This window comes from Anabrus simplex, chromosome 1 (assembly GCF_040414725.1).
Source record: "Anabrus simplex isolate iqAnaSimp1 chromosome 1, ASM4041472v1, whole genome shotgun sequence".
NCBI classification, from domain to species: Eukaryota; Metazoa; Arthropoda; class Insecta; order Orthoptera; family Tettigoniidae; genus Anabrus; species Anabrus simplex.
The window spans coordinates 812,142,170-812,155,557 of NC_090265.1; the positions used below are offsets into that span (position 1 = coordinate 812,142,170).

The 13,388-nt window shown below is 39.8% G+C and overlaps 1 protein-coding gene across 1 annotated transcript in view; it reads left to right on the plus strand.

Moving 5' to 3' along the window:
• Orc3 (origin recognition complex subunit 3) overlaps positions 1-9,790 on the plus strand; it is a 105,541-nt gene extending 95,751 nt beyond the window's left edge. Inside the window, exon 13 of the mRNA XM_067146956.2 lies at positions 9,400-9,790. Within this exon, the coding sequence (XP_067003057.2) occupies positions 9,400-9,499 (100 nt within the window). The 3' untranslated portion in view covers positions 9,500-9,790. The remainder of the gene's footprint in view (positions 1-9,399) is intronic.
• The last annotated feature ends 3,598 nt before the right edge of the window (positions 9,791-13,388 follow it).

Below are 13,388 nucleotides of genomic sequence, written 5' to 3' on the forward strand. Positions count from 1 at the left end.
ATTTTTGTACTTTTTGATAGACATTTCTTTTTGTAGATATCCCATGTTAATTTTTGTGCTTTAGCTAATCTATTTGTTCTTCTTTGGATTGAGATTTTTTTCATTTTGGTTGTGTGTTATTACTTCTCCAAGATATTTAATGTGAGTTACTATTTTGATTTTATTACCATTTATGGTAACTTCTTTTAGTTGTTGGTTTTTGGGGCGTAATTTCTGTTTTTTCAAATGATATTTTGAGTCCAATTTTATTTGCAATGTTTTGAAGTTCTGATATCTGGGTTTTTGCTTCTTTTATGTCCACTGCTAGTAAAGTTAAATCGTCGGCAAAACCCAGGCAATTTGTTTTGATTTTTTGGCCGATCTTTATTTTTGGGGGACATTTCCTAAACCATTCCCTCATTACCAGTTTGCCGGGCTGAGTGGCTCAGACGGTTAAGGCGCTGGCCTTCTAACCCCAGCTTGGCTGGTTCGATCCTGGCTCAGTCCGGTGGTATTTGAAGGTGCTCAAATACGACAGCTCTGTGTTGGTAGATTTACTGGGACATAAAAGAACTCCTGCAGGACTAAATTCCTGCACCTTGGCGTCTCCGAAGACCTTAAAAAGTAGTTAGTAGGACGTAAAGCAAATAACATTATTATGATTACATTACCATTTTTAGAGCACAATTAAATAATAGTGGTGAGAGCCCATCTCCCTGCCGTAGTCCAGTTTTAATTTCAAATGTCTCTGATGTTTCACTCCTAAACTTCACTTTTGATTTGGTGTTAGTGAAAGTCAAGTTTATCATGTTTATTAATTTGGGGTGTAGTCCAAGGTGTCTTAAAATTTTAAACAGAGATTCTCTGTGGATGCAATCGTATGGAACCAGCTCAAAGAGAAGACAGAAGTCATGCTACTGCATTAGTGGTGCTGATATACTAAGGGAAAGACAAATGCTGGTAGGTGATGTTTTACTGCAGTAAGCCTACATGATACATACACTACAGTCATAATGTGGGAATAAAAGTGTATTCATTTTCACATCAATACAGATGAATGATCAGTATTGCCTGCAGCAATCATGAGTGACACAAAATATATCTCTCTAGCACCTGTACAAGGAAATAAGTAACAATTAAAAAAAACAGTGTACTCTCCATATTGTATTCCTCCAGTGTTTTATTGTGAATTTACTTTTGTGAGTATTTATCAACAGTGTTTTCATAAAAAGAAATTTTCGAATGAAGTACCATCTAAAAAAGTTTTCTAGTAAGGAAGGTTCCACTGAGCAAGTGGCTGCACGGTTTTGGTCACATAGCTGTCAGCTTGCATTCGGGTGATTAGTGGGTTCGAGCCACCGTGTCGGCAGCCCTAAATCACATCGGACAAATGATGGGGCTGTACCTTAATTGAGGCCACGGTCGCTTCCTTCCCACTCCCTAGACTTTTCCTATTCTATCATTGCCATAAGACCTGTATGTGTCAGTGTGACTTAAAGTAAATTATTGCCATGTAAGAAAGGATCTGAGAAAAATAATGTTCCATTATAGCATCTTGAGTTGTGAGTTAAATTATTATTTAAATATTTTATTTTTCACCTAGATGATTTTTTTAAACACAGTATCAATTCTTAGTTATAAGTAGTTCAAATTGCTCCCTTTGAATTAAATATAAACTAGTTTCTACTGTATTCCATTCTATTACCCAGAAAATTTACTCAGTTAAAGCACATGTTTCTAGTGTTTTTAAATTAATTCCATTACTACGAAGGGAGTTCAGTATGTAATGCAACACATATTTTTTTCTAAAAGGAGGTTCATTTTATTGAGGATTTAAATACACCATTTTATTCCCCATTCCTTTTGCTACTATACCCGTTTTTGAACGTTATCTCCATTCAGTGCTGCTGCCTTACGCTACTGTGATGTGAGGGCCTGTATGCCTACATGGTACCACTCTACTGGTCAATGGTGGAGCCAACGTCGTGCTGCATCAATCACTCCCCCATCATCCATTGCGGAATGCATCATTTATTGGGCCAAACAGCGCGAGATCCGGGCTGTAGGGTGAAGAATGAGGAAGAACAGTCCACTGAAGTTTTGTGAGCTCCTATTGGGTGTGCAGACTTGTGTGAGGTCTTGCACTGTCATGGAGAAGGAGAAGTTCATTTGCATTTTTGTGGCTATGAACCGCTGAAGTTGTTTCTTCAATTTCCTTAGAGTAGCACAATGCACTTCATAGTTGATCGTTTTACCACAAGGGAGGACATCAAACAGAATAACCCCTTCAGAGTCCCAGGAGACCATATCCATGACTTTACCAGTTGAGGGTATGGTTTTGAACTTTTTCTTCGTGGGAGAGTTGGTGTGGCGCCACTCCATGGATTACACGTAAAGTAAATGCTAAATCTTGTTATTTCCACCTTCTCAATACATATCAATCATGCAGTGTTTACAATAACATTACAATATTATAAGGTACTAGTTTTGGTACTATAAGGACCATCATCAGCCTAGCCAAGACAAATGTAAACTATATTTCTAAAACAGTGATTTGGTGAGATGAAAGATGAAATGACCTAAGATGATATACATAAAATGGTAATATATGAATAGTTGAATGTGACAAAATTATATAAACAGTGACAATGATATCTTTAAAATTACATTAGTAGTCAACTATTATCTCAAAACAGAATAAAACAGCTCTAGTTGACGAAGTTGCACATTTAAAATTGGTTAAGTCAGATTATAAACAAAGTCCAGTTTCTATTAGGTTCTAGAAGGTGTGAATCAACATTAGCGCAGAGGGAATTGTTGTTCAAAAGGTCCACAGCGAAGGTTGAGTATTATTAGAGTTGTAGGGTATATCTTGAGGTGAATTGAATCTTGCTGTGATGCAAAGGAGCAATCCCAATTCAATAGGAACCAAAATGAACCTGAGGAAGAGAGAGTTTGAGTTAACGCGAGAGAAAGAGGAAAATGAGGAACGAGACTAGTGAAAAAAACAAACATTGAGAGCTCACCTTGCGCATTGTGAAACGAGCTTGCTGGTTTGAGTGCAACTGTCAGAGTGAGAACGGCTTGAAGCAGAAGGGGAGCAATGTGAGCGGAAGGGAGGGGATTATTGTATTAATATTGTAATGTTATTGTAAACATTGCATGATTGATATGTATTGAGAATGTGAAAATAACAAAATTTAGCATTTATTTTACGTGTAACCTTAACTCAATACGGAACCAACTATGAAGTTTATAACCTTAAACTCCATGGATTGCCGTTGTGTTTCCGGTTCGAAGTGATGAATCCATATTTCATTGCCTATGACAATGTCTGACAAGAAATTGTCACATTCAACCTCATAACGAGCAAGCAATTCTGCACATATGTTTCTTCTTTGCTCTTTATGGTCTTCCGTAGCACTACCAACAGAGATGTCAAGTTCAGCAGCAAGGTATTTGACTGTGATCCATCGATCACCTCAAATACGGGTGTCCGCACGTTCCAACTTTGCAGGCGTCACAGCTGTGTGTGGCCGGCCGGCACGTGGAAATCAGACAGGTTTGCTCGACCTTGCTGTGATGATGAAACACGCCTCACCCAACAACTCACTGTCGTTTTATCCTCTGCCAGGTCTCCGTAGACATTCTGCAAGCATCTGTGAATATCTGTGATGCCTTGGTTTTCCACCAAAAGAAACTCAATAACTGCTCTTTGTTTGGTATGCGCCTCTGTTACAGATGCTATTTTGAAGGCAAGTTGTAGCGCTGCCACCTATCCGAAATTAATAAAACTTTATGAGACGATGCAGGAATATTCAAAACTGTCCCAAACAAATTAAAAAAAAAGAAATTGGCAGAGAAATAAAATGTGTTGCATTATATATTGAACGCGCTTCGTGACTATTGCGTACTGAAAGTATGATTAGCTGAGTGGCTTAGCTGCTAGCTTTCCACCCGGAAGGCTGAAGTTCAAATCTCGGTTGATTCTGGATCTCAAACATTGCTTTGCATCATGAAGTACATTCAACTTCAATCAGTCAATCTGTATTATCGCTGTCGCTGAGGTGGCAGATTCCCTATCAGCTGTTTACCTAGTACAGGCGAGCCAACTCTCCCGGTTTAAGCGGGAGACTCCCAATTTTTCATCATTCTTCCCAATCGCCGGGACTGATCCCCCGATTTTCAGAGCATTTTCAGTAATTTTCATATTTTAAACTCGTGCATTTCCTCGTTCTGTCTATATATGGCCGAGTATGGCTGGTCAATAGTAGTTCTAATAATCACAACCAGATGGCAGTACGGGGCACAGTGGCCAGTGATGTGCTCCTCTGTGGTCTATAATACAGTCAAATACTCAAATAGCTTAATAAGAAGTGGAAGTCACAAGCGAGTAACCTAACCTCAGAAGTAGCACACGAGACAGGACCTGCATAAGTGCTCGTGTTACGTCACGTAGTAGTGCTTCTTGGTTGTATGTCTTAATATTTGTTTTGGCCAAAATGTCAAAAAAAGAAATATGATGCAGTGTTTAAAAGCGCTTATAGGGAAGAGGTTCCATGTTTCAGTGAATGCATGAAGGGACCAACGGTCACGTTCTGTTCTGTATATAGGTGTGATTTTTCAGTTGCAAATGGTGGGAAGTGCGATATACTCAAACAGGTGCAAACAAAAAAACATAAGGAGAGTGTCCAGTGTGTAGAAAGAAACCACAAACTGAACTTTTCATATAAAAACCAAGATATAAATCCTGTGACGAGTGCCGAGGCTTTATTTACTTTATTTATCGTAGAACATAACCTGCCTGTAAATTGTTCCGACCACGCGGGACCTTTTTTTTTTCTTTTTTGCAAAATGTTTCCTGATTCAGAAATTGCTAAATGATATGGATGTGCTAGAATGAAAACAGCAGCTATCATTACAGAAATGTGCATGGAAGAAAGGACAAAAATTGTATCACATTTGCAGGTGAATGCATTTTCTGTTGCTATGGTAGCAATAAAAGCAATCTGAAAATATATCCTATTGTTTTAACATTTTTTTAGGCCTGAACTCAATGAAATTCAGAGTTGTCTACTCTCTGTGCCTAATTTAGAAGGGGATGCTACTGGAGCTAACATTGCCAATCTTTTGTCTCAACTTTTCAGGAATTCCAGATGCCATTAAAAAAACTGCCTAGTTCTTGGTGCTGAGAATGCTTCAGTAATGGTAGGATTAAGGAATGGTGTAGCAGGATGTTTGAAGCGGGAACATATAAACATAATCATCGTAGGGTGCTCTTGTCATCTAATTATTGTAGATGAAAGTATAATTGTTATATTTTATTATCTGGAAAGGAGTGCAAAGAAGAAAGAAAAGTTCAGAGAATTTCAGACTTTACACAACACAGAGATCAGGAAAATTCTGGAGCATGTGCCTACTCAATGGTTATCACTAAGAAGGTGTTTAGATAGGATTTTGCTGTGCTCGGACCCTTTGGTTACTTTATCCAGGAGCAAAATTGTGAGCAAGGATTCTCAGATCGGAACTTTGATGACTTACAAAATTCCTAAGCACAATCTGAGTGCAGATGTGTGTTTCTCTTCATCATGTGACTACATGGTACACAAATTTCTGTTCAAAGATGTTTTAATTAATGCAGAAGTTGCAGATATTTCTGCTATAAGTTAGGCATCATTTTCTAGCCTTAGACTTTTCATTAACAAGTTTCCGAACATTCTGGTTAGAGAAACAGAACATTTAGATAAAGAAACTGATATTCTGCAGTCTTTGTTCTGTAACTTGAAGCTCAAAGAAACATACTTGCAAAAGGAAGAATTGATGTTCAGTGGGCATTGGTAGGTCAGATGAAACCGGGTGAGTTGGCCGTGTGGTTAGAGGTGCGTGGCTGTGAGCTTGCATCCAGGAGATAGTCGGTTTGAATCCCACTGCCGGCAGCCCTGAAGATGGTTTTCCATGGTTTCGCATTTTTACACCAGGCAAATGCTGGGGCTGTACCTTAATTAAGGCCACGGCCGCTTCCTTCCAACTCCTAGACCTTTCCTATCCCATTGTCGCCATAATACCTATCTGTTTTGGTGTGACGAAAAGCCACTACAAAAAAGAAAGGTCAGATGAAATCAGCTGATGGTGTACTTAAAATGTAATAAATATGACAGACTCTCTAAGGTGATGCTTGCTATTTTATTAATTCCACATAGCAATGCAGAATGTGAAAGGATTTTTAGCAGAGTCACAAAGACAAAAACACAGTTCAGATACTTGCTGTCTGAACAAACTTTGGAGAAACGTTTGACCTTAAAATCAGTTCAGCAAGGCAAGTTCTTTGAGTAAAAATTCAGTTCCAAGTTTCTGAAGAGGGCCAAGTCTGCTACTGCTGTGTTGAACGACAATTAGTCGTAACGTGTTGAGCATGTTGAAGGATAAATAATGAAAAATATATATGTAGGCCAAATAGAGTTGTTAATGTATTGAATTAGTGCATGTTCTGCCATCATTGATGTGTCGTAATACATCGTGATTCGCTGCCAAATTTCTCCTGATTTTTTACTTTTGTAAGTTGCTTGTCTGCTAGTCTTTTATTAAACGATTTCAAAGAACTTGGAAATTTATCGAACATTTCCCTTGATTAATTGTTCCAATCCCTAATGCCTCTTCCTAAAAATGAATATTTGGCCAAACTTGTCTTCTTGACTGCCAAATTTGTCTTCATTTTCCTACCTTTAAAAGCTCCACCGAAGCTTATTCTTCTACTAGTGTCATTCCACGCCATCTCTCCACTGACAGTTTGGAACATACTGCGTAGTTGAACAGCTCGTCTCCTTACTCTCAAGTCTTCCCAGCCCAAAGTTTGCAGCATTTCATAATGCTATTCGTTTGTTGGAAATCGGTCTAACCTAGAACAAATTATGCTACTTTCCTTTGGATTTTTTCTACTTCATTTTTCAAGTAATCCTGGTGTGGGTCCCATACATTGAAACCGTACTCTAATTTGGCTGACTTATACACCCTCTCCTTTACATCCTTACTACAACCCTTAAATACTCTCTTAACTGTATGAAAATTTGTGTAACCTTTATTTACAACCTTATCAATGTCACCTAAGTACTTACAGTGATCGCCATGAGGTACTATCACCCCACCGACACGTTAATTAAAACTGAGAGGACTTCTCCACATTGGTAAAACTTACAACTTGACACGGCATTCCATTTACCGTCATACCATTGCCTGCTGTCCATCTCACGACATTTTCATCCTGTTAACATCGTACCATTGTCTGCTCTTCATTTCACAACATTCATTGTTGAGGTCTTTTTGTAGTCACTCACAACCCTGTAATTTATTTATTACTCTATCTACATCCACAATAAACCTTATCTGTGATTCCAGTTCATTACTCTTTTCATATACATGAGAAAACTTAAACTGCTAATAATACTACCCTCTCTTAATCATTGCAGGACCAGGGAACTTTAGAAAGGAAAAATTAAATGTATCCTCCTAATTCAGTACAAATCAATACAATTCAATACAAATGGAATGATGGAATTATGATCTGTATTGAATTAGGAGGATACATTTCATTTTTCCTTTGTAAAGTGAAAACTGTCAATACAGAATGATTCTAATATCTTGTAATGAACCAGGTAATGCTTCACCTATTCTAATTCTCCAATTCTCAGAGTTCTGTTTTCTAGAAATGTAGCCACCCATTCAGCCAATCTTTTGTCTTGTCCAATAAATAATAATAATAATAATCGTATGGTCTCAGCTACCATGTGCAGACATTTCAATTTGACGCCATATGGCTGTTTGCTCTTCAATTTTGACGTTTTGTTTTACTCTAGGCCCACTAGATTGCAGACCGAGTAAACCGAAACTCTCTTGGGCATCTGTGGCTGAGATTTAATGTATTTTGTCGGGTAAACACCAAATGTGTCACCAGAGATCTTTTACATGCCGTCAACGTACGACATGGAGTGTCGAATGGACTTTTTTCCGCCCTTCAAAAATCCTACTACCTCTGCCAAGTTTGAACCTGCTATCTTGGGATCCGGAGGCCGACACTCTACCACTGATCCACAGAGGCAGCTTCTTGTCCAGTAACCCTCATTCAATCCAAGCAAAAACCAAAATGATCCTGGGTGGCTCCAGCGACCCCAGAAAAACCTGCGACAAACTGAAGAAAGTTAACTAACTATTGCTTACTAAAAGTATTTGCCACCACTCAGCTGAACATAAAATGCTGCCATCATACATGAATCGAGAGATGAACAAAAGAGAAGAGTTACTTCTTTCTCTTGTACCACTGGAGATCATAATTATCATCATCATCATCATCTTTTTGTTATTCTTCTTCTTTTACCATATCCTCATTGCATGTTGGCTGTCATCAGGGTGATCTGGTTCTTGTTCTCAGCAACTCGGAAAAGAGGGAGAGTACTGAGCCTGTACCATTCTCGTAGATTCCGTAGCCAAGATATTCTCCTTCTTCCCCTATTTCTCCTTCCTTCAATTTTATCTTTTAAGTTAAGCTGATATGGCCAAAGTACTAAAGTTTCTTCATGCGTTTGAGTTCTTCGGTGTTACGTATTCTGTCAAAACATGAAATTCTGAGCAGGCATCGGTAGCATCACATCTCAAAGGATCGAAGTTCTTTGCTGCTGTTCTCTGTTAGGGTCCAAGTCTCGGCACCATAAAGTAAGACAGAAAATACATAACACTGAAGTAAACTGGGTTGGAGATTGATCTAAAAGTCCCTGTTAGAGAGCAGTTTGCTCATTCTCATGAATGCAGTCCTTGGCTGTTCAGTCTGGGACCTAATTTCAACAGCATTTTTCCAGCTGTGGTCAAGTACGCTTAAAGCGTTGGACTTGCTCCAATGATGTGCTAGCTACTGTCAAGTTAACAGGTTGAATGACATGTTTGCTTATGACCATTACGTAGATCTGTTTCATGTTTATTACTCTGTACAGTATAACATCATTCACAAAAAAAAACATTGATTTATTATTATTAGTATTATTATTATTATTATTATTATTATTATTATTATTATTATTCTACACTTCTCCACAGGAAATATGGGTAGTAACGGTGCACGTGATGCACCAAGAGCCTTACAATAATGAAAGTACAGTATTTACACATTATAATACAAATATTGATGTATATATTATTATTATTATTATTATTATTATTATTATTATTATTATTATTATTATTATTATTATTATTATTATTATGTGTGTTTATTTTTTTCTTTTCCCAACTAGGTCTTATTTTTGTTGCTTGCTTGGCCTCTCTAAAATGTTTTTTTTTTAAATTCCTACCAATCAAGACAGGATTTGTATAAGGCCATCTTTCTTATACAAAGTTCTTCAAATAGCTCATGCTTTTTCCTTGACATAGTCACAGAGCACGATTTACAAGAGCTGTTGCAGAACTCCAATTCTTGGGATTTGTGAAAGCGTCCAATCGTAAAACTGATCATGTCACCAAACTTACCTACAACTAGTCTCGTGTTTTAATTTTATACGTTTCTTTGCTGCAGGACAGTGAAATTTCCATTTAATGTTTGCTTGATTTCCATTCAATTTTTTTATCCTATATAAATACATTGTGAATGCATTAGGCTTTGAAGTCATTGTCCGTTAAGTGGGGATTTCATTGGGCATGATTCTGTACCATATGGAACTTATTTTTATTTATTTAAAGCTTAGAATGTTCTTTAAAATAGAGACAGATAGAAAGTTTTTATGATGTACATTGTTTTTTTATTTTCTGATGTAATATTAAATCACTCGTAGAATCCACAGTTGTTCTTAAACACTTTATTTTTAAGTTCAGTTTGTATACACTGTCTGACAACAAAAGTCAAGCACCCAGAAGGAGTGGTTAAAAGTGAATGAAACTACCTATGCTGAAAGACCATGTACTTTTATTGAACGATTACAATATGGGATGAAATAGACAAGGCGTTGGCAATTACAGGTGCCCTCCCCCACTGGCCGCAACGCATGCCTTTATGCGGTTTGGAATGATGTCAAACAGCCTTTGGATCCTCTCATGAGGCATGTTCGTCCACAGTTGTTGCAGTTGTCCCTCCAAATCAGGCAGGTTGGAACTGTGATGGAGTCCTCTTCCAATTTCATCCCACATGTGTTCATTGATGGAGAGGTCTGTGGATCTTGCTGGCCACAGGAGGACCTCAACATGCTCTAGGCAGTCCATAGACACATGTGCTGTGTGTGGATATGCATTATCTTGTTGCAACACTGTCCTAGGGTGCTGTGCTGTGTCATAACGGATAGTACGTGCGAACGCAGAATATCTGTGCCGTCAGAGTCTACCAAAACACTATTAGAGGTGACCTGAACGCATATCCTGCGGCTCCCCACACCATGAGGCCAGGGATTACGCCTGTGTGTCTTTCCGTAAAATGGGCAGGATGTGCCTTCTGCCATCGACGTCGCCAAACCTGCACACGATGGTCATCGGAGGTTATGGAGGAGCGGGACTCATCACTGAACATGATGCGATGCCAATCGTCCTCTGTCCATGCTTCCCGGGCAAGGCACCACTCCAAATGCAGGCGTTGGTGTTCTGGTGTCAATGGCAACCAACGCATGGGGCGGTAGGACCCCAATCTGGCAGATGTGAGTCATCAGGATACTGCCTCTGTGGATCCGTGGTAGAGTGTCGGCCTCCGGGTCCCAAGATAGCGGGTTCAAACCCGGCAGAGGTAGTCGGATTTTTGAAGGGCGGAAAAAAGTCCATTCGACACTCCATGTCGTACGATGTCGGCATGTAAAAGATCTCTGGTGATACATTTGGTATTTACCCGACAAAATTCATTAAATCTCAGCCATAGACGCCCAAGAGAGATCCGGTGTACTCTGTCTGCCATCTAGCGGACCTAGAGTAAAACGGAACGTCGAAATTGACGAGCAGACAGCCAGATGGCGTCAAATCGAAATGTCTGCAAACGGTAGCTGAGGCCATACGATTAAAAAAAAAAAACTGTGCGGGAACTCACAGGATGCTGTAGAGCCTCCAGTACATGTTCACGGATGGCGGGTGCCAAAGTTATGGGATTCCACAATGCTTGGTGCACCATATGACGGTACTCCCTCGCGGTGTTGTTTCTTAGTCGACCCGAACTTGCACTTTACAAACCATTATTCTCGTCACGATGTGATTGGGTGCCCTCATATAACCATTGAGTTCAACATCGGGCCACAGTGACATCTGAATGGCCCCACATGCCTGGCAGTTGCACGATACGACCAACCAGCCTCATGCAGTCCCACAATGCGGCCTCCGTTAAATGCTGTCAGTTCGTGGATAGGCTGTCTAACGCGTCTGCAAGGCATCGCGGGTGCTTCGTACTGTACGTAGTCCGATCTGCACATCTTGTTTAACTGTCTCACTCACAGCAGTTGACTGGTAACAACTTATCAACAACAGGACGATGGGCTTTCTACACATTACAGATCCTTGTAAATCGAATCATTTACTCACACTTCAATGGTATGCATGTATACCGAAATGGGATAATATTGGACCACTCATTCTGGGTGCTTAACTTTTTTGTCAGGCAGTGTATTTATACAGCATTCTTTGTTTAAGGTTGTTTTATATTTTTATACTGTGCATTTTAAGGTATTGCATAGAGTTTTGTTTAATGAAACCAGTCTGTATGATATAGCAATTGAGGCTTTCATGGCCGGTGTTACAAATCATGCCTGTATTTTCTGGGCTTGTAGGCCATGGTTCAGGAGCATGTGATGATTCTGACATTTCACCAAAGACTGCATTCGGCATTATCAGGAGTTCCGACTGACTTCGATAGCTGCAAAGCTCACAGTGGAATGGAGTGGTGTTGCTGTTCCACCTTATTAGTGCAGGCTACGATGCGCTGCTCGCCTGTTGGTCTGCCATTCTGGAGGGGCGGTTGCTGATTGGCTGTTCTTCAGCCAGTGATTGAAGTATGAAAGAGCCCGATGCAGGTTGACCTGCCTTGGCCGAGACAGGCAACTGATCACCCGTTGCTTTGTCTGGTCTGCCATGGCCATAGTGTCCTCCAGGATTTAAGGCTTTCGGGACTGGAAACCAGGCTTTGTTGACCCAATCATATTCCTCCTTACGGTTGAAGCTGTTGGTTTGCATCAGGATTTCAATGGCTTCCCTTTGTAGCCAGGCATGTTAAGATACAGTAGTTGACAGTATTTTGTGTTGCTGTACTGTATGTCATGGCCTGCTAGCATTGAGTGTTCAGTGACTGATGACCTTTCTGCTTTTCCAAGCCGGCTGTGCCTGTTATGCTCCTTCAGTTGTGTGGCAATGCTGCGTTTTGTTGCTCTTATGTATACCTGGACGCAGCTGCACGGGATCTTGTGACGCTGTTGAGAGAGGTTGGTACTTATCTTTAGTAGACCTTAGTACGGTAGTTGTTGGATTTTCTGTATGAAATTTTTGGAAGCTATACTAATCATCTCAGTTTAATTAAGTGAGTTTTCACTGCAAAATAACAAGTGGCAGCAGGCAAGTTACAAATGGCATGAAGATAGCACACTGCTTCTCAAGTCTTGAGGTGTCTTAAACTTTTGCACTCCTATGTCGGCTGGGGCTCGACATTAAAATATTGGACTTGCGCTCCGATGTCAAGTCCCACTTGACATGACAATAGCTCGTACTTTCAGCGCTCCTATGATGACTGTGCTATGTTCCAGTATTGTAGAGCTATCTAGCAATTTCCGAGAGAACACCTTTCCCATCTTTACACACAGTTGTTCCTAGCATTCCCTTGCTGTTTCTATACAGCATGCTACCCATTCTCTTTCTAAATCCTGAACCTGCTTACTGTCCACTGTTCGGAACTTCTCACTAATTATATCCATGTACTCCTGTCTAATTTCCCTCGTCCTGGAGATTTTCTACCCTTATTCGTTTGCAGACAGATTTCACTTTTTCTATCCAGGCCTTGAGATAGTTCACTACAGATCAGATAGTGGTCTGTTTCATCGAAAAATCCCCGGGAAACCCATACATTCCTAACAGATTTCCTGAATTTGAAGTCGGTTAAGTTATAGTCTATTATGGATCTGGTACCCCTACCCTTCCATGTGTAGTGGTGAATAGCCTTATGCTTGAAGAATGTATTTGTAAATTCTAAACCCATATTAGCACAGAAGTCCAGCAAATGCTTCCCAATCCTATTAACTTTCATATCTTCCCCACATTCACCAATCACCCTTTCGTATCATTCAGTTCTATTTCCAACTCTTGCATTGAAATTACCCATTAGCACTATCCTATCCTTGCTGTTGACCTTGACTACGATGTCACTCAATGCTTCATAAAACTTGTCAATTTCATCCTCCTCTGCACCCTCACATGGTGAA